At 38.1% G+C, this 22,642-nt stretch overlaps 1 protein-coding gene and 1 non-coding gene across 11 annotated transcripts in view; both read left to right on the top strand.

Moving 5' to 3' along the window:
- EXOC6 (exocyst complex component 6) overlaps positions 1-22,642 on the top strand; it is a 194,767-nt gene that overhangs the window by 141,393 nt on the left and 30,732 nt on the right. For 9 of the 10 annotated variants that reach the window (XM_043925655.1, XM_043925657.1, XM_043925658.1 and 6 more), the window contains one exon: positions 19,829-19,902. In XM_043925655.1, coding sequence (XP_043781590.1) covers positions 19,829-19,902 — 74 coding nt within the window. Of the gene's footprint in view, positions 1-19,828; positions 19,910-22,642 lie in introns of all 10 variants that reach the window. The other variant, XR_006345342.1, reaches the window with a different exon arrangement.
- On the top strand, positions 7,956-8,017 carry LOC122709739. The gene has a single exon (XR_006345706.1). It is a non-coding gene; the product is annotated as a U7 small nuclear RNA (small nuclear RNA).

The raw sequence follows: 22,642 nt of genomic DNA on the forward strand, positions 1-22,642 counted from the left end.
CAGTGGTTGGGACTCTGCGTTTTCACTATAGAGGGCTCTGGTTCAATCCCTTGTAAGGACCTAAGGTCCCACAAGCCATGCTGCATGCCAAAAGAAAAAAAAAGCTGTCTTATGAGATCATTTTGGTATAATACTCATATAAACTTTTTATATAAGTATTGCTTGAGGCATTTCACAGTATTGATAATTGGGTCATTGAACCCTTTATTGGCATTTGGGTGTCTCAATTAGATATTTGTTCAAAAATGGAAATTACTGTTTGGTTAGGCAGCTTCAGGTACCTAGATTTTTTCTCTGTTCTCTTATCTCTCCTTGAAAAGCAAACCTGACTCTACTTAGAAAAGGCACATAAACACACAGCTTTGCCTCTTTGTCCCATCACAGGACACTTTCTCCCATTAGTTACTTATTTGGGTAGGGTTACTGAAGACTTCTTTTAAAACACTGATGTTTTCTTAAAAGATTAATCTCTTAGAAGAAATTATACAAAACTGTAAGGTATAACTCAGTTAAAGATGTCCAGGATCCAGGTGCAAAAGGGATAAACCCTAATGAGGGCCAAGGTTCTGGTACTACAGATATGGAAAGGGAGAAACCAGGACTTAAAGACAAGTCACAGAGGTTAACTCAGCTTCTTGTAAGATGATGCCTGTAGTTGGCTCTGCTCCTTAATACTTACCACGTATTTGTTGTTGTTCAGTCCCTCATTTGTGTCCGACTCATCGAAACTCCATGGACTGCAGCATGCCAGGCTTTCCTGTCCTTCACCATCTCCTGGAGCTTGCTCAAACTCATGTCCATTGAGTCAGTAATGCCATCCAACCATCTCATCCTCTGTCTTCCCCTTCTCCTCCTGCCTTCTCTTTCCCAGCATCAGGGTCTTTTCCAAAGAGTTGGCTCTTTGCATCAGGTGGCCAAAGTATTGGAGCTTCAGCTTCAGTATCAGTCCTTCCAGTGACTATTTAGGGTTGATTTCCTTTAGGATTGACTGGTTTGATCTCCTTGCTGTCCAAGGAACTCTCAAGAGTCTTCTCCAACACCACAGTTCAAAAGCATCAGTTCTTTGGCACTTAGCTTTCTTTGTGGTCCAACTCTTACATCCATACATGACTACTGGAAAAATTATAGCTTTGACTATATAGACCTTTGTTGGTAAAGTGATGTCTCTGCTTTTTACTGTGCTGTCTGGGTTTGTCATAGTTTTCCTTCCAAGGAACAAGTTTCTTTTAATTTCATGGCTGCAGTCACCATCTGCATTGATTTTGGAGCCCAAGAAAATAAAGTCTTTTAACTGTTTCCATTGTTTCCTCATCTATATGCATGAAGTAATGAGACCAGATCCTTACTTAATACAGTATCAGGTATTCAATAATCACTGAACAAATAAAAATTGACATTCCATTTCCCCCCCGCTTTGGCCACCTCATGAGGCTTGTGGGATCTTAGTTCCCCAACCAAGGATCAAACCTGGGCCCCTGGCATTGGAAACTCAAGAGTCCTAACCACTGGACCACCAGAGAATTACAACACTCCTTCTGGTACAAAAAGAACTCATGACTTCTTGTGATTGATATGTAAATCACTTAAACATGGAACTTAGCTTTCTCCAGTAATACGTTCAGAGAATTTTAGTTTTCATCCCATTATTAATTTATTTATTTGGCTATGCTACGCAGCTTGCAGACTCTTGGTAGCCTGACCAGGGTTTGAACCAAGACACCTTGGTTTGTAGTAGAAGCTTAGAGTCCTAACCTGTGGATTGCCAGGGAATTCCCTTCATGTTTATTTTAAATAGTGTTTTTGAAAGAAAGCAATTTTTAAAAATGCAGTTTATTTTTAGTTTTGATGCCATGTGTATGCTTTCTACATGTCAGGGCAGGGGAAGGAAAGGAAACGGAAACAGGAAAAAGAATTTGGTTAGGTGAGATGAATGCTAGAATATATGGTAAATTTGTGAAGAGAAGGAATATGGATGCCTTAGGAATCAACTAGGATATGGAGAAAATGGTAGTTCAAATGTAGAATCCTAGAAGTAAATAATGATTGAGTTTTGCCATCTTCCTGGTAATACACATTCACATACTCCCCTACTTTGAAACACTGTGAAATAATGCTGTCAGACTTTCCTGGTGGTCCAGGAGCTAAGACTCCATGTTCCCAGTGCAGAGGGACTGGTTTTGGTCCCTGGTCAGGAACTAGATCCCGTATGCCACAACTAAAGACCATGCGCAGCCAAATAAATATTTTTAAAAATAAATAAATGCGATAACCCTATATGCAAGACAGAAAAAGAGACACAGATGTATAGAACAGACTTTTGGACTCTATGGGAGAAGGTGAGGGTGGGATGATCTGAGAGAACAGCATCCAAACATGTATATTATCAAGTGTGAAACAGATCGCCAGTCCAGGTTGGATGCATGAGACAAGTGCTCGGGGCTGGTGCACTGGGATGATCCAGAGGGATGGGATGGGGAGGGAGGTGGGAGGGGGGTTCAGGATGGGGAACACATGTAAATCCACGGCTGATTCATGTCAATGTATGACAAAAACCACTGCAATATTGTAATTAGCCTCCAACTAATAAAAATAAATGGAAAAATAATAAATGAAAATAACCCTGTCAAGTAGTTGTCTAGCTATTGCTTGAACATTTAATTTGGGAGACAGCTACTCTTCAAAAAATGAGTTTCCATTTACTATATTACTGTATCATTTTCTTTCATTGAGCTGAAATATCATTTTCTCTAAACTTCTCCTAATGAAATCTAGTTTCTACCTTAGGACTAGAGTCACAACTAGTTCATATTGTGCCTTTGTGCAAATTAGAAAAGGTATTCTCACTGAAAGGAAAAAGTCTTCCAGTACTGTCCTCTTTATATGAATGAGAAAAAAGTTTACCCCTTTTCCAGTTGGACTCTCTGAGCAAGGCACACGACTTATCAGTTCAGTTCAGTTCAGTCACTCAGTCGTGTCTGACTCTTAGCGACCCCATGGACTGTAGCATGCCAGGCCTCCCTGTCCATCACCAACTCCCGGAGTTTACCCAAACTCATGTCCATTCAGTCACTGATGCCATCTAACCATCTCATCCTCTGTTATCCCCTTCTCCTCCTGCCCTCAATCTATCCCATCATCAGGGTCTTTTCAAATGAGTCAGCTCTTCGCATCAGGTGGCCAAAGTACTGGAGTTTCAGCTTCAGCATCTGTCCTTCCAAGGAACACCCAGGACTGATCTCCTTTAGGATGGACTGGTTGGATCTCCTTGCAGTCCAAGGAACTCTCAAGAGTCTTCTCCAACACCACGTTCAAAAGCATCAATTCTTTGGTGCTCCACTTTCTTTATAGTCCCACTCTCACATCCATACATGACTACTGGAAAAACCCCAGCCTTGACTAGACGGACGTTTGTTGGCAAAGTAATGTCTTATAAACTAAGATTTCAGCCCTCACTCCCTCCCCACTCCTTTCCTCAACTGGACACCTGTGTATAGTGAGCAGTCTGACAGCTATGTGTGGTAGTTCTGCTTAGTGTGATACAGAGAAAAGCAAGTCCTCATCCACAAGCCAAGTATATGAAAACTTCTTTATGTTTTTCTGAATCTTCTGAAAGCCAGACATAAACATTTCTTCTTACTTTTGTCATGTGATAACGATTTTAGAGCCAAAGCTCTTCTTTGAACAACCTGGTTTGACTACCTTCTATTTAATGTCTGATACCCAAAGCTGAATACAGAGATATGCAGGTGTGGGGGAACCAGTATAATACATAGTTGGAATATCAAATGCATTGTTCCATGTTTTGTACTTTATTAGTAAAGTCCAAACTGCTATTACCTTTTTTTGTTACCAGTGTATACTTTTGAGTCATTGAAGCTGTAGTGTTCTAAAATCTCTCTTTTTTTTCAGTGTGATTTGTTTTTCTTGTATGATTAGTTTTTATTTTAGGATTTTAAGATTATCCCTGTTAAATTTTAAGATTTCTCCCACAATTAGCCTATTGAGATCTTTTTATATAAAAATTTAATATCATCTTCAGATTTATAATCATGATTTTACTTAACAAAGTCATTAGTAAAATGTTGAACAAAACCTAATATCTGTATCCTGATATATAGTACATCAGTGATTATCAAAACATGGTTTTCAGATGAGCAGTAACTGTATCATCTGGGAACTTGTTGGTAATGTGAATTCTTGAACCCCACCTACTGAATTATAAATTCTTGGCACAGTTCAGTTCAGTTAAGTTCAGTCGCTCAGTCGTTTCTGACTCTTAGCGACCCCATGGACTGCAGCACACCAGGCCTCCCTGTCCATCACCAACCTACGGAGTTTACCCGAACTCATGTCCATTGAGTCAGTGATACCATCCAACCATCTCATCCTCTGTCGTCCCCTTCTCCTGCCTTAAATCTTTCCCAGCATCAGGGTCGTTTCAAATGAGTCAGCTCTTTGCATCAGGTGGCCAAAGTATTGCAGTTTCAGCTTCAACATCAGTCCTTCCAATGAACACCCAGGACTGATCTCCTTTAGGATGGACTGGTTGCATCTCCTTGCAGTCCAAGGGACTCTCAAGAGTCTTCTCCAACACCACAGTTCAAAAGCATCAGCTCTTCTGCGCTCAGCTTTCTGTATAGTCGAACTCTCACATCCATACATGACTAATGAAATAACCATAGCCTTCTCTAGACGTACCTTTATTGACAAAGTAATGTCTCTACTTTTTAATATGCTGTCTAGGTTGGTCATAACTTTCCTTCCAAGGAGTAAGCATTTTAATTTAATGGCTGTGGTCACCATCTGCAGTGATTTCAGAGCCCCAAAAGATAGTCTGCCACTGTTTCCACTGTTTCCCCATCTATTTGCCATGAAGTGATGGGACCAGATGCCATGACCTTTTCTGAAAGTTGAGCTTTAAGCCAACTTTGTCACTCTCCTCTTTCACTTTCATCAAGAGGCTCTTTAGTTCTTCTTCACTTTCTGCCATAAGGGTGGTGGTATCTGCATACCTGAGATTATTGATATTTCTCCCGGCAATCTTGATTCCAGCTTGTGCTTCATCCAGCCCAGTGTTTCTCATGTATCATGAGAAATAAGCAGGGTGACAATATACAGCCTTGACGTACTCCTTTTCCTATTTGGAACCAGTCTGTTGTTCCATGTCCAGTTCTAACTGTTGCCTCCTGACCTGCAAACAGGTTTCTCAAGAGGCAGGTTAGGTGATCTGGTATTCCCATCTCCTTCAGAATTTTCCACAGTTTATTGTGATCCACACAGTCAAAGGCTTTGGCATAGTCAATAAAGCAAAGATAGATGTTTTTCTGGAACTCTCTTGCTTTTTCAATGATCCAGCGGATGTTGGCAGTTTGATCTCTGGTTCTTCTGCCTTTTCTAAAATCAGCTTGAACATCTGGAAGTTCACAGTTCACATATTGTTTAAGCCTGGCTTGGAGAATTTTGAGCATTACTTTACTAGTATGTGAGATGAGTGCAATTGTGTGGTAGTTTGAGCATTCTTTAGCATTGCCTTTCTTTGGGATTGGAATGAAAACTGATCGTTTCCAGTCCTGTGGCCAGTCCTGAGGTTTCCAAATTTGCTGGCATATTGAGTGCAGCACTTTCACAGCATCATCTTTTAGGATTTGAAATAGCTCAACTGGAATTCCACCGGTGTAGGGCTACCCAAGACAGACGGGTCGTGGTGGAAAGTTCTGACAAAATGTGATCCCCTGGAGAAGGGAATGGAAACCACTTCAGTATTCTTACCTTGAGAACCCAATAAACAGTATGAAAAGGCAAAATTATAGCACACTGAAAGAAGAACCACCCAGGTCGATAGGTGCCCAATATGCTACTGGAGATCAGTGGACAAATACCTCCAGAAAGAATGAAGAGATGGAGCCAAAGCAAAAACAACACCCAGTTGTGGATGTGACTGGTGATGGAAGCATGGTCCAATGCTGTAAAGAGCAGTATTGGATAGGAACCTGGAACGTTAGGTCCATGAATCAAGGCAAATTGGAAATGGTCAAACAGGAGATGGCAGGAATCGACATTTTCAGAGTCAGCAAACTAAAATGGACTGGAATGGGTGAATTTAACTCAGATGACCATTATATTGACTACTGTGAGCAAAAATCCCTTGGAAGAAATGGAGTAGCCATCATTGTCAACAAAAGAGTCCAAAATGCAGTACTTGGATGCAATCTCAAAAATGACAGAATGATCTCTATTCCTTTCCAAGGCAAACCATTCAATATCACAGTAATCCAAGTCTGTGCCCCGACCAGTAATGCTGAAGAAGCTGAGGTTGAACAGTTTTATGAAGACCTACAAGACCTTTTAGAACTAACACCCAAAAAGATGTCCTTTTCATTTTAGGGACTAGAATATAAAAGTAGGAAGTCAAGAAACACCTGGTTCAGTTCAGTTCAGTCGCTCAGTCATGTCCGACTCTGCGACCCCATGAACCGCAGCACACCAGTCCTCCTTGTCCATCACCAACTCCCAGAGTTCACCCAAACCCATGAATACCTGGAGTAACAGGCAAATTTGGCCTTGGAATACAGAATGAAGCAGGCTAATAGAGTTCTGCCGAGAGGACACACTGGTCATAGCAAACACCCTCTTCCAACAACACAAGAGAAGACTCTACACATGGACATCACCAGATGGTCAGTACCGAAATCAGATTGATTATATTCTTTGCAGCCAAAGATGGAGAGGCTCTATACCGTCAGCAAAAACAAGACCGGGAGCTGACTGTGGCTCAGATCATGAACTCCTTATTGCCAAATTCAGACTGAAATTGAAGAAAGTGGGGAAAACCACTAGACCATTCAGGTATGACCTAAATCAAATCCCTTATGATTATACAGTAGAAGTGAGAAATAGATTTAAGGGATTAGATCTGATAGAGTGCCTGATGAACTATGGACGGAGGTTCATGACATTGTATAGGAGACAGGAATCAAAACCACCCCCAGGAAAAAGAAATGCAAAAAAGCAAAATGGCTGTCTGAGGAGGCCTTACAAATAGCTCTGAAAAGAAGAGAAGCGAAAAGCAAAGGAGAAAAGGAAAGATATACCCATTTGAATGCAGAGTTCCAAAGAATAGCCAGGAGAGATAAGAAAGCCTTCCTCAGTGATCAATGCAAAGAAATAAAGGAAAACAATAGAATAGGAAAGACTATAGAGATCTCTTCAAGAAAATGAGAGATACCAAGGGAACATTTCATGCAAAGATGGGCTCAATAAAGGACAGAAATGGTATAGACCTGACAGAAGCAGAATATATTAAGAAGAGGTGGCAAGAATGCATAGAAGAACTGTACAAAAAAGCTCTTCATGACCCAGATAATCACGATGGTATGATCACTCACCTAGAGCCAGACATGCTGGAATGTGAAGTCAAGTGGGCCTTAGGAAGCATCAGTATGAACAAAGCTAATGGAGGTGATGGAATTCCAGCTGAGCTTCTCAGATCCTAAAAGATGATGCTGCTCCACTCATATTGAGTGAAAGTGCTCCACTCAATATGCTAGCAATTCTTGGCACAGGACATAGCAATTTCTGTTTTAATAAGTCTTTCAAGTGATATTGACGCACAGTAAAGTTTGAGAACCACATTACCTGGATCTCTCTGTTCATTTTGACTTAGATCCATTATTCAGAATCTTGTGAGTGTCTTTAGCCCGTTGTTAATTCCTTTGTTGAATTTAACTCATAGTTTTGAATCTAAGTTGTAAGTCAAAGTTATGAGCCACTTTGCTGGATGCCTTGCTGGTATGTAGGAATAATAATGGCCGTTGAGTTTTCCTCTTCTACCAGTTTTAATTACTTTTTCAAAGAAGAAAATGTTACTGCTTTTATTCTTTGTAAATCCATATTAATTCATAGTAATTACTTTCCCTTCAAAAGGTTCAGAAACTGTTACTTAAAAGTCTGTGACTCAGTGTTACAGCTCTTTTAGAATTTGTCTAGCAGGTTTTCCGGTTCGCACCGGAAAGCCCCCAGGGAAAAAAAAAAAAAAAAGTCTGTGACTGGTTTGTGGGATTAACACAAAATCCTACTAGTCTGTTTTATGCTAGTAAGAAATCCAGAGTCCAAGAAAGTCAGATAGCAGAGATCAGGACCTAGGTAAACCACCAAAGATCCTGGGCATCTCAAGAAATTCAGTCAAAGATTTTAAACGATAAGAGGTGAACGTCAAATCTAAGCATCAAGAATGGCCTTTATTTTGAATTAAATGTTCCTTTTATTTATTTTGATTATTTTTCCGTCTTTATTACTTTGTAAAAACATTATGCATATATTTCCTAGGCCTTAAAATGTCGCTCTGCAGGTAGAAACAAATAGCACAATCAGCTGAAGTTGGGGAGGTAGAAAGTTAGAAGTACTTCAGTTTTTCATGTCATTCAGGCATTATGCTTTTAGTTGTTGTTTCATTTTTCTAATGGTGAAAGAATTAGTACTCACTCATCCATGTGCTCACTTATTTTTTCAAATATGTTTGTGCCCTTTTCCCTGGTATTTCTTGTGACACAGAGACTTAGGAGGTTTTAAACTGGCTTGAGCTCAAATTTCAGTCTGTAACTGAATTTTTTCCTTGTAGAGTCAACTAGTTTGTAGGAAAGATTCATTTATTCAGATGTTTAATGGGAACCTATTACCTGTTGTTACTGGTAAATAAAAAAGATGAATCAAGTTTCAAAGATCTCACATACTGGATGGGGAGAAAACAGACATGTAAATAGCTATAGTAGAACATAAATTCTTTATAGAAGTAAATATTACTTGAAGAGAGGGAGCAATTAATTATACATGCCATGGGATTGAAAAGATTGACTATCATGGAAGTGAAATTTGAGAGACTTAAAGGATGAGTATGATTTCATCAAAAGCAAGGAAGGGAATTCCTAACAGAGGGAACGGCATAGGCAAAAGCACTGTGCTGGGATTTCCCTGGTGGTACAGTGGATAAGAATCCAGCTGGTAATGCAGGGGACATGGGTTTGATCCCTGGTGCAAGAAGATTCCACATTCTATGGAGAAACTAAAGCCTGTGCGCTCTAGAGTCCATGAGTTGCAACTTCTGAGCCCAAGTGCTATAACCACTGAAGCCCGTGCATGTAGAGCCTGTGCTTTCCAACAGGAAAAGCCCCTGCGGCGAGAAGCCCGTGCACAGCAGCAGAGAGTGGCCCTTACTCACAGCAACTAGGGGAAGCCGTGTGCAGCAGCAAGAACCCAGCACAGCCATAAATAAGGAAATAAAAATTAAAGCAGTTTCCTAGGTCTTCCCTGGTGGTCTAGTAGTTAGGAGTCCGCCAGCCAATGCAAGGGACACAGGTTTGATCCCTGGTCCTTGAGGATCCCACATGCCGCAGAGCAACTAACCCCATGTTCCACAACTATGGGGTCAGTGCTCTGGAGCCCAAGAGGTGAGACTACTAAAGCCCAAGCAATCTAGGGCCCACGTTCCACATCAAGAGGAGCCACCGCCAGAAGAAGCCCGCACTCTAGAGTAGCCGCGCTGCTCACAGCAACAAGAGAAAGCCCTTGCACAGCAACGAAGACCCATCACAGCCAAAAATAAATAAATCTTAAAAAAAAAAACATTTTCTAAAAAGCACTGTGATGAGAGCATGCTTATGGAATCTTTATACAGTCTTTTGTAGCTAGACTATAAGATGCATGATTGAAAGTATTGAAAGATATGGCAGAAAAAACTTAGACTTCTGAACGCTTGGATTTTAGTTAATAAGCAATAGAGATACATTGAAACATTTTAATAAAGACCAGGGCATGGTAAGATTTATATTATAGAAAGTTAACTCTGTATCATGTGGAAATTAAACTGAAATGAGAGAGGTACTGCAAGTAGGAAGACATTTTAAAAGACTATTGAACGTTTTCCTGTGAAGAATAGAAAGAACTTGACTTTGGGCAGTGGGAATGGAGAGAAGAAAATGGATTCCAAATATTTTGAAGGAGGGAATACATAAAGATAGTAAATAAATAAATTTGATATGAATTAGGTGGTTAGAATCACAGACTCTCCTGGTAGAAGAGACCTGAGAATGCATCCCATGTTTGGGGTGGGTGGTATGAAGAGGGGAAAAAAAGAAAAGATGTGGAAGGGTAAGAAGCAAGGGAAAAGAGAAGAGATACAATCATCTAGGATAGAAGTTAAATTCAGTATAGAATTTATAATTATCAGCACCCTGCAGAATACTGTGCTCACAGAGTGTCTGTTGCATAAATGAACAAATTAACAAATCAAGAAGTCTCTATAGTCTACATTTACTTTTCTAGAGTTCTCCTAACTTTGTTATCAAAAAATTAAGGACAAGGAGTTCCCTGGAGATCCAGTGGTTAAGACTCCGTACTTCCACTACAGATGGCACGGGTTTGATCCTTGGTCATGTGGAACCAATATCCTGTATGCCTTTCAGCACAGCCAAAAATAAATAAATGAATAAATGCTGCTTCTTTGGGGAAAAAAGTTAAGCCAGTTGATGCTACTGTACTTGTTTTCAAGACCATTCAACTTCTTGGTATATACATAACTGATCATTTATGAAATTCTTCACATATTTGATGACTGTGTTTAAATGACCATTTAACTTCATCTGTTCTGAACTGAGCAGTCAAAATTTCTTTAGTATTTTCTTGTAGAATTATTTACATTTCCTTTTCAGTCATTTATCTTCAGGTCTTTTTCTGTTGTTGTTCTTGAAAATTCCATGGACAGGGGAGCCTGGTGGGCTAGAGTCCATGGGGTCACAAAGAGTCAGACATAACTGAGTGTGCATGTACACACACACACTACACACACACTACACACACACACACACACACACACACACACACACAGGTCAGACTGGATAAAATGTCTGAGTTAGGGGTGAAATCATATGAACTTATATAGAACTTTTTTTTTCCTTCAGTTCAGTCCAGTCACTCAGTCGTGTCTGACTGTTTGCAACCCCATGAACGGCAGCACACCAGGCCTCCCTGTCAATCACCAACTCCTGGAGTTTACCCAAACTCATGTCCATTCAGTCACTGATGCCATCCAACCATCTCATCCTCTGTCATCCCCTTCTTCTCCCGCCCTCAATCTTTCCCAGCATCAGGATCTTTTCAAATGAGTCAGCTTTTCACATCAGGTGGCCAAAGTATTGCAGTTTCAGCTTCAGCATCAGTCCTTCCAATGAACACCCGGGACTGATCTCCTTTAGGATGGACTGGTTGGATCTCCTTGCAGTCCAAGGGACTCTCAAGAGTCTTCTCCAACACCACAGTTCAAAAGCATCAATTCTTCGGTGCTCAGCTTTCTTTATAGTCCCAACTCTCACATCCATACTGGATGACCACTGGAAAAACCATAGCCAGGAAAACTGACCTTTTCCAGTGCTGTGGCCAGTGCTGAGTTTTCCAAATTTGCTGGCATATTGAATGCAGCACTTTCACAGCATCATCTTTTAGGATTTGAAATAGCTCAACTGGAATTCTATCACCTCCACTAGCTTTGTTCGTAGTGATGCTTTCTAAGGCCCACTTGACTTCACATTCCAGGTCTGGCTCTAGGTGAGTGATCACACCATTGTCATTATCTCTGTCGTGAAGATCTTTTTTATACAGTTCTTCTGTGTATTCTTGCCACCTCATCTTAATATCTTCTGCTTCTGTTAGGTCCATACCATTTCTGTCCTTTATTGAGCCCATCTTTGCATGAAATGTTCCCTTGGTATTTCTCATTTTCTTGAAGAGATCTCTAGTCTTTCCCATTCTATTCTTTTCCTCTATTTCTTTGCACTGATCTATCTTAAGATGGTTTGAGCAAATGTCAGGAAGTTAAGACCATCATTCTAGTCCTGGCTCTACCTGTATTTGGGCAAGTAGCTTTTGTATTTAACAGTTGAGAAGACTCAGTTTTTCCTGTGAAATAATGGATTTGGAATTCATAATTTCCAAGATACATCCTAGGATTCAGAGGTAGTAAAATTTAAGACAAAGAAGAGTATGAACATCAAAGTCGTATATTAATTAATTTCTTCACATCTACAAAGTGCTTGGCATTTAGAGGAAGTGGTAAACAAAACAGAAAAGGTCCTAACCCTCTTGGCTTTTAGGCTCAGTGGGAAGACATTCATTTTATGATTGCACAAATAAATATGATTACAAGTTGTTAAATTTTAGAAAAGTAGATAGCACTGTGAAAGAGTATAAGAAGCAGATCTAATTTAGTTAAAAGGTAGATGGATTGAGAGTATTAGGTAGTGTTTATGCATAAATAAAGTGCATATTTTTTGTTAACTTAACCATAACCAATATTATTAGTATAACTATATGGTTGGCGAAGGAAGATGTCAGTTTTCATTCCAGTCCCAAAGAAAGGCAATGCCAAACAATGCTCAAACTACCGCACAATTGCACTCATCTCACACTCTAGTAAAGTAATGCTTAAAATTTTCCAAGCCAGGCTTCAGCAATACGTGAACCATGAACTTCCAGATGTTCAAGCTGGTTTTAGAAAAGGCAGAAGAACCAGAGATCAAACTGCCAACATCTGCTGGATCATTGAAAAAGCAAGAGAGTTCCAGAAAAACATCTATCTTTGCTTTATTGACTATGCCAAAGCCTTTGACTGTGTGGATCACAATAAACTGTGGAAAATTCTGAAGGAGATGGGAATACCAGACCACCTGACCTGCCTCTGGAGAAACCTATATGCAGGTCAGGAGGTAACAGTTAGAACTGGACATGGAACTACAGACTGGTTCCAAATAGGAAAAGGAGTACATCAAGGCTATATATTGTCACCCTGCTTATTTAACTTATATGCAGAGTACATCATGAGAAACGCTGGGCTGGATGAAGCACAAGCTGGAATCAAGATTGCTGGGGGAAATATCAATAACCTCAGATATGCAGATGACACCACCCTTATGGCAGAAAGTGAAGAAGAACTAAAGAGCCTCTTGATGAAAGTGAAAGAGGAGAGTGAAAAAGTTAGCTTAAAGCTCAACATTCAGAAAAACTAAGATCATGGCATCCAGTCCCATCACTTCATAGCAAATAGATGGGGAAACAGTGGCTGACTTTATTTTTCTGGGCTCCAAAATCACTGCAGATGGTGATTGCAGCCATGAAATTAAAAGATGCTTACTCTTTGGAAGGAAAGTTATGACCAACCTAGACAGCATATTAAAAAGCAGAGACATTACTTTGTCAACAAAGGTCTGTCTAGTCAAGGCTCTGGTTTTTCCAGTGGTCATATATGGATGTGAGCGTTGGACTATAAAGAAAGCTGAGCACCAAAGAATTGATGCTTTTGAACTGTGGCATTGGAGAAGACTCTTGAGAGTCCCTTGGACTGCAAGGAGATCCAACCAGTCCATCCTAAAGGAGATCAGTCCTGGGTGTTCATTGGAAGGACTGATGTTGAAGCTGAAACTCCAGTACTTTGGCCACATAATGTGAAGCGCTGACTCATTTGAAAAGACCCTGGGGATTTCCCTAGTGGCCCAGTGGCTTAGATGCTGCACAGGGTCCCCCCATTGCATAGGGCCTGGGTTCAGTCCCTGGTCTGGGAACTAGATCCCAAATGCTGCAATTGAGCAGCCAAATAAGTAAATACTAATATTTTAAAAAAAAAAAAAAAACAACAACCCTGATTCTGGGAAAGATTAGTGCAGGAGGAGAAGGGGATGACAGAGGATGAGATGGTTGGATGGCATCACCGACTCGATGGACATGGGTTTGGGTGAACTCTGGGAGTTGGTGATGGACAGGGAGGCTTGCTGTGGTTCATGGGGTCACAAAGAGTCGGACAGGACTCAACGACTGAACTGAACTGAAAGACTTAGCCCACCTCAAAAAAAAAAAAAAAACCTATAAAGACTTTTTTGTATGTATGTGGCTATGATCTCAGGGTCTCTCTTCTAGCCTTGAAAAAGGTCTACACCCCAAAATAAAAGGATTCTGGGAAAATTATATTGATGGTATGAGGGGATATTTCAGTATCTTTTTTTAAGTGAGCTGGATGCTATTATATTATTTGCTTACTTGAATTTGTTCCTGGTTTTAATGCCATTTTAGAGTATCAAATTTATCAAATTTGCTCCTTTTCCAAGAAAGGGAGAGGAATAGACACTACCTTATATAAGAGTGGGGTGACGAATGTACAGGGGTAGTTGGGTCCAGAGGCTTGACCTCCACCGCTACCAGCCACATGTAATGGAATACAGCAGTCCAGAAATCTCACAAGACCTCGGACTCCCAGGCATGAGTTCTTCACCATTAGGAAAACCACTAGATGGTGCTCTTCATCACCCCTTCTAATAACACATCTGTTCCACACAGAATACTCGCCTAGCCAAACTTTGGGTTCTAACTAGCTACCTTAAATATTCAGCATAAGAAATGGAATTACGAGAAATCTCAATATGCAGATTGTTTGTATTTATATTCAGTCATTTATTTAGTTACAAAATTATTCCATTTTATATGCCCTTGCCTTGTTATCCACAAGCAGTGTCTTGAGACTTTATTTAGCTTAGCCTCTTCATCTTCTTTTTCAGCCTTTTAATCTGTTTACTCTTCTGATGCTGTGGAAATTCTTTTTTCCACTTCCACCCAACCCCTGACAACTTTTTCTACTCTGTGTAGATTATTTCCAAATAATCTACATGTTATGGTAAAGATAACTGTCTGCCTTGGACAAGATTGTTTAAGGATATATATTTTCATGCCAGAGATACATACTTACAGCCTGACTTCTTAGCCATTTTTCCTCCCTCCATACAAACCCTGTACATCTGTGCATAGATCCTAAGGGCAGGAAGGGCATATTTTCCTACTTAAAGTCTTGTTATGTTTACAAATAATTAGTGCTTTTTCTTCCCCTACGTGTGTGTATGCTAAGTTGCTTCAGTCATGTCGGACTGTTTGCGACCTTATGGACTGTAGTCTGTCAGGCTCCTCTGTCCACGGGATTCTCCAGGCAAGAATCCTGGAATGAGTTGCCATTTCCTTCTCCAGGGGATTTTCCCGACCCAGGGGTTGAACCCGGGTCTCCAGCATTGCGGGCAGATTCTTCACCATGTGAGCTACCAGGAAAGCCCTTTTTTTTTTTTCCCCTGTAGATACTGTTTATTCTCCTAAAACTTCATAGATTTACAACTTGGAAGTTGTTTTGTTGTTGTTGTTGTTTTGGTGATTATTACCACAACTTCTCTAGGAGATGTTATTTTTTGCTTTCAGTTTCATCTAAATTAATGCAGTCTTATCTTCTTCCCAGTTAGACTAATACAGCTAAGTTTTACCTTCCCAATAAAATGGCACCTCCCTCTCTAATCTTAGGGAATTTTTAAACTCAAAATCATTATTGTGTTGCAGGTTATAGCAAAAAAATAAGAGGAAATGAATATATCATGAAGTTATTTTGTTTTTAAGAAGAAATAATCAAATCGTAGGCATTAAGAGAAAAAAAACCCAAAGATTTTTACTTTCTTTAAAAAAAAAGCAACAAAAAACTTTAGAAAGCTGGGAACCTATTTTTAAATACCTTATTGAAAGACCAAAATCAACATGTGTTTTTAAAAAATACTCTTAATGGTCTGACTAAATGACAAAGAAATCGTATTAGGAAGTAAGTATTATTAAATAAAAATAATCAAAAGCTGGCCCAAGAGAGAAGAACAAAGAAAATGACAAAGCATATACAAAATGAGAATCTGGATGAGCCAAGGAGGGATCTGAAGACAAGCTAAAGGGATCCCCAAACAAAATTAGTCATCAGTTATTTAAGAAGTTCATAGCTTGAACTCTTATCTCTAGGATTATTGGGACAACATTTGAATAAATGAATTATTTGTATTATTCATTCATCCAACACATTTACTGAATATCTCTTGTACACTAGGCACAGAGTATGTGAAGGTTAAAAAAAAAACCAGATCTCTTATTTCTGTTAGCTTCTTGTTTGGTGGACGAACTCACGATTTAGTTTTGGCTGAAGGTTTCTTACCCACCCTTAATTATTTTGAAATAAATACACTAAATATGCAAAGGATGTTCTAGCTTTACACTGTCCAGTAGTCAAATGGTCTGGTGGGAAAACGTAGACAGGTAAACAATTATAGCAAAATAGGTACTGTAGTTAGGCTGTGTTAGGAGTTGCAGTGATATCGCAGAGGAGGGACCTAACCCAACCTTCAGGGTAGTGGACGGACGTCTTCCATAGAAGATGTACGGAATGGTAGGTAGGATAAGTAAGAGTTACCCACTGAAGAAGAAGAGTAAAGATGCTCCAGGAAGAAGGAGCAGAGGTACTGTGGAAAGAGGTGGCGCAAGGAAGTGCAGGTGGTTTGGAATGGAAGAAGTTTAAGGTGCCCCTACAGAAGTGGTAAGAGATCAGTTTAGAGAGATAGGTTATAAAGGACCTTACTTGTCCTACTTTATTGGGAAGGCGATGGGGAACCAGTGAAAGTTTTCAAACTGTGAAGTGTCACAAATCATATTTACATCTGATATAAATCATCCTGGTGAAAGTGGATGGAGAGATAGCACACAAGAAGCAAAGAGACCAAATAGGAGTGTATTTCCATAATCCAAGCAAGAAATGATGATAGCTTGAATTAAGATAGATACAGATTCAGACTCAAGATATTGTAGAAGGTTAAAAACAACAGGATTGACTGCATCAGAGTTTTAAAGAAGTAAAGAAAAAGATATGAAGCCTATTATCCCTAAGAATCATTTGTGGAAAAGAACTGAGAGCTATAAACTAGTGAATTTCACGTCCATATTGGTTACATAATTAGGAGAGATGGTAAGTAAGATGAGACTGAATACTTAATCAGATTCTGGATCAATGAGTTGAATATCAGGAAATCTGAATTAGCTGTGTGATCCTGGACAAATCAATTTAAGTGTTCCTGCCCTTTAAAATTATGAACATGGTGCCTTTAAACTGAGCCTTCAGAGGACTGTTAGAGATATTTCAAAGAGAGTGTCTTTTCTAGCTGCAAGACTTTGTGATCCATCATCTGCATGCCCTGTTTACTAAGATAAGTTATTATAATGATCAAAGACGATGGTATGTGAGAAAGTGCTTTGTAAGCTATAAAGTACTATATAAATTTATGGTACTATTATAATTTTAACACTAAGCTCTTTGGTTTAATGCCAAGCATTGGGGCTTATTAAACTATAGTATTTCGGATAGGAATTGAGAGAGAAGAAAACTGACAGATTATTTTCCGTGTAGAAAAATTCTGGAAGATTAAGTAGATAATAATCGAAGTATAATTGGAATTGAGCTGATTTTTGTGTCTGATATATAAAGTAAGTCTCTTTGTGTTATAGGAAGTCTGTGTGTGTGTGTGTGTGTGTGTGTATGTATGTATATATGGTGTTGGTAGAAACTAAGCTAACATTTATAGTCTTGGTTAGAGACCACTAGGGATTAGTAGTTAATTGTTACTTGGAAAGAGTAGCCTGAGACTTGCCAAAAAAGCCAACAATATGCTGGGTGGTCTTAAGAAAAGAACTTTTTAGATTAAAAAAAAAATCTTTACTTTTAAGGTATTAGAATTTTGGTTGTTATTTTCCAGTTAAGATCTCATGTTACTAAAGAGAGGTAACCCAGTTATCTGGGCCATGGTAGGCGGTGATGGGGTTGCACCAGTATGAAACTCTTCTTTTTCTTTTCTGGCTAGGCCAGGTCTTAGTTATGGTACATGGGAAATTTGAGCTTTGTTCCAGCATTCGATTTTTAGTTGCAGCATGCACACTCTTAATTGTGGCGTGTAGGATCTAGTTCCCTGACCAGGGATAGAACCCAGGCCCCCTGCATTGGGAGCTCAGAGTCTTAGCCAACTAGACCACAAGGGAAGTCCCAAAGTTTTCTACTTTCCATTGTATGAAAAGACAGTGATGTGAGTAAATTATACTAAACAGTGAAAAGTATGGTTAGATTTCCTGAATGAATCTTAGTTTTCCAGAAATAGGGGGCCTGAGGAAGGTGAATATAGTCACCTATCTAATGGGCATTGCTACTTAGTACCTATCAGAGAACCAGGAAGTAGGAAGGAAAATGGTGTAACTCTGAGTAACTAAAAGGTGCATATACTCAAAGGCACATATAAACTCATTCACATTACTTGTGGGAGAGGATCCTGTTCAGGCTATATTTTCTCTTCCTTTAGATGCTATTCTAGTACAATTAGCTGACTTACCTGCTCAAGAAGATTATAGGTGACATAATAAGAGATGAGTGAGAGAGGAGGGAGTAAGAATTTATGTTAAAACTGTAAGAGAGAAGGCAGAAAATTATAAAATATGGACATAAGAACTTAACACAGCATTCTGAGCTATTAAATGTAATAGAAAACAACTGTTAATATCATAGCAGCCCTGGGAATTTATTGTGTAGAATAAAAATTGTTCTTAATGGTTATCAATGAGGAGATTTAAGAAAAGTTTAAATAGTATTTAGTATTATTTTTTAAAAAGACATGGAAAGAATTATGATGCAGTTTAAAATTTTAGGAAAAAGTGCTTATTATGAAAAAAAGTTTTGATGCTTAAAGTAAAAATGATCATTAACTTTACAACATGAACAATAAAAACTTAATTTGAATTCTTCATTCTCCAAAAATGCCAAATAAATTAAGCTGTTCTAAACTTTCATATATTTATGGTTTTTAATTGTTGATTTTGAGCTTTTCTAAACTATATTTCACATAGAAAATAAGAATTATTTTTGTTATTCCAAAATGTATATAAAAATTTTTGTGGTTTCTAAAATACTGGCTCAGATAAATTCACAAGTGGAAAATTTGCAGTACTTTCTAAGAAAACTCAGGTATTAGTGGGGAGGGCAAAGGTGGCAGACATTCATATTCTTATCAGAGAAGCATGTGTGTAAAATGATAGGGTCTTTTTAATGAGCCACAAGGCTTTTGTTTTCAGAATAACTAGTATTGAGATTGTCTTCAAATAACAACAAAGCTGTGTTACTAGTATTAATTTTTTGTAAGTACAAAAATTTTTTGAAAGAGATTCCCTGGTGGTCCAGTGGGTAGGACTTAGTACTTTCACTGCAGTGGCCTGGGTTTAATCACTGGTCTGGAAATTATGATCTCTAACTGTGCGGCTTGGCACTTTCAAAATATTTTTTGTCTAAAGATTTTAAGAAATCTATCTCATGAAATCTAATTTTTAAGATATCCCTAGTTTTTAAAGAAGTGGGATTCCTTTATGGAAAAAAATTATTTGAAAGAAAGACATTCCTGCATCATCCTCATTTTGCTAATTTGAACATTTTACCTGTATGTTGCTTTCTTACATGGCTGCCATTGTTGCTGTTAGCTAGAAGTAGGATTTTATAGAGCATATTCCATAACAAAGCAGATGTTTTGAAATATTTTGATAACCATGCCATGGGTATAGTTTCAAAATGCTGCTATAATCATTCACCTAAGGCTAAAAAGAGTCAAAAAACATTTCATGATTGAAGTATATCATTACCCTTGAACTTCTGTGGGATAACCATTTAAAATTTATTGTAATTAATGATTTAGAGTAATTAAATGGCAGATTAGAAGTTTAAAATGATTGAAATATTTGTGGTAATGGGTGTAGAGAACATTCTTAGTGGTGAAATTGAAGGTTATAAATAGTCTTTATTTGAAATGATTACTTGTAAATATTATAATATATTTTTAATGAGTAGAAATTAATTTAGTGCTTAAACCCTTGTATATTTTGTAATTTTGTTTATATATATATATATATATTTTTTTTTAAATAGTGTTTGCCAGCTCTGAGCCGGTGCCAGGATTCCAAGGGGATACCCTGCAACTTGCATTTATTGACCTCAGACAAGTAAGATGTAATAATGTACTTTTCATTTATTGCTTTCTACCTCTTGCCTTTTTCTTTTCTTTTCTTTTCTTTTCTTTAATGCTACAGGAATGCTTGTTTTTGCCTCGAAACAACTTTTCTTTAGAGAAAAGTTTAGGTGTTTGGTCCTTCTCTCTGAACCTGTATCCATTCAGTGTCTCAACCTCATAGGGCATTCTTGTTGGTGAATATTTAATTTAGTTGTTATTAGCAAAGCACATGACTAAATACTAACTTTATACTTTGGTTTATTGATACTTTAAGTTCTTAATGATTTCATGGTCATATATGAAAATTTGGTAGTATAACATTAGTGTTAGGACCCAAATTAAGTATAAATTATTATAACCTAAAAAGGAATCCCTTGATTAAAATGTGGTCAGTGTAAAGAATGCTATTTTTATAGTTTTTCTGTATGCCTCCATAAAGAAGGATAAAACTAAATTTTGAAGGTAATTAATTATGTGGTGGTGGTGACGTTTACATAAATCTTTTGCAGTCATATAACTAAATATAATGACAAATGTGATGATTTTTAAATCTATTCATTTTACTGCTCTTTAACTTCTCTACTATATTGTCATTTTCTTTATTTTCTCCATATTACCTTGTCCCATCTCCCTCATAATTTTTCTTCTTATGCTCTTCTTCCTCTTTCCCCCTCCTTTTTCTTTCTTAATCCCAGGATTAAGGTGTTTAATCAAGCTGAGATTGCAAGAGTGTAGAGGAGGTATAAATCCAAGTAAGAGGGCTCAGGAGTGTTAGGATTGACAACAGGAGTGACTGCTGCCTTTGGCAAGAAGAACCAGATGAAGATAGAATTAAATATCAGTCTATTAATGCTCCCATCTTCTTTGAGGGGTGGAGATAACTGGAGATGAGGTTCCACCATTGGTATGAATAAACTCTTCCACAGTGATGTTAAAGAGCTCTGATTTCAATAAATGTTTGAACATAGAGCTGATTTTGCTCATTCCAAGCCAATGTTCAATAAGTATTTATGAACTACTAGATACTAATTATTTGGAGAGGGGAGATGTGGTTAAAATCCACACAAAAGTAATATTAGAGATAGTTCCATCCTTATGGAGCTTAACACTCCTTTAGAGAATCACAGTCTGGCTAGGAATACTTATATGACAGTGAGTCGTGTGGAAATAACTCGTATTTCAAGTCAGGTTTAGAAGGAAATTAGAAAAGCCATTCCTGTTGCCCAATTATAATCTGTAAATTACTGAACATATAAAATATAATCATTTATTTCTGTTTACAGTCAGCACTCGTGTATTATGCCAAACAAGGAATACTGTTATGAGTGACCTAGATCTATAGATGGTTAGCTACCTAGATCTGTAGATGGTTTTAGCTTTACTAAGTTGGGGAAGATAGTAGAAAATGAAGAAAGTGGATTCTGAACTTCCATTTCAGTTTACCAGAAGATATTCTTACTATTGATGGTAGATCTATTTTCTTCACAAGTAGTTACCTTTGTTGCTGTCCTCCTGCTCCTAGTAAGATTATATGGAAAACTGAGTCCTTTGATATTTATTGTTTACCATTTTTTCAGTTTTATATGAATTTTATGCTGTTCTAGTTTATGATCTCATGTAGGATTGTAGATAGGATCACATAATTTTTTTAAAAATTTTCTTGGAGTATAGTTGACTTACAATGTTATGTGAGTTTCAGGTGTACAGCAAATTGTTTCAGTTATACACGTGCATATATTCATTCTTTTTCAGATTCTTTTCTGATATAGGTTATCACAGAATTTTGAGTAGAGTTCCCTGTGCGGTACTACTATGGGGCTTCCCTGGTGGCTCAGACGGTAAACAAACCATCTGCAAAGCTGGAGACCTGGGTTTGATCCCTGGTTTGGGAAGATCCCCTGGAGGAGGGTATGGCAACCCACTCCAGTATTCTTACCTGGAAAATCTCTGACAGAGGAGCCTGGCGATGGGGTTGCAAAGAGTCAGACACGACTGATCGACTAAGCACAGCACACAGCATACTACTATACTACTATATAGTAGTGTGAGTGTGTTAATCCCAAACTCCTGATTTATCCATCTTCTCCACACTCCCCCTTTGGTAACCATAATTTAGTTTTCAATCTCTGTAAGTCTGTTTTTGTTTTGTAAGTAAGTTCATTTGTGTCATTTTTTTAAAATTAGATTCTACATATGAGTGATTTCACGTGGTATTTGTCTTTTTCTGTCTAACGTACTTAGTATGGTAAGTCCATCCATCCCTAGGTCCATCCATGTTGCTGTAGGATCACATAATTTATAATGCTTTTGGCAAAGATTCTGTTCCTTGATTTGTCCAGACAGGTGGTTGGTTCATAGCAGATTAAAACTGATCCTAGGTACTTTCTTCCTTCAAACAATCATCATTTGACAGCAAAAAAATTCTCTTTACAAGCATATAGCCCACTAGGGAATTGTTATGAAAGCATACTTATAAATATTAATAAACATTTCAACTCTTTTTGGTTGATTTACTTATCAGGTATGTGCACTTAAAGGCACAAGTCCAGATTGACATTTCCTCATCAAGGTAATTTCTTGAAGAAATTTTAAGTGAATAAAAAAAGTCTGTTCTAAAACATTTAGAATTCTGACATTAGAATTCTAAAACATTTAGAGTTACAAGTACATAGAACTGTTAAAAGATTAATATAGAAATAACCAGTTAATATAAAAAACAATTTTAAAGTATG

The sequence above is a fragment of the Cervus elaphus genome, chromosome 15 (genome assembly GCF_910594005.1).
Source record: "Cervus elaphus chromosome 15, mCerEla1.1, whole genome shotgun sequence".
In the NCBI taxonomy this organism is placed as follows: domain Eukaryota; kingdom Metazoa; phylum Chordata; class Mammalia; order Artiodactyla; family Cervidae; genus Cervus; species Cervus elaphus.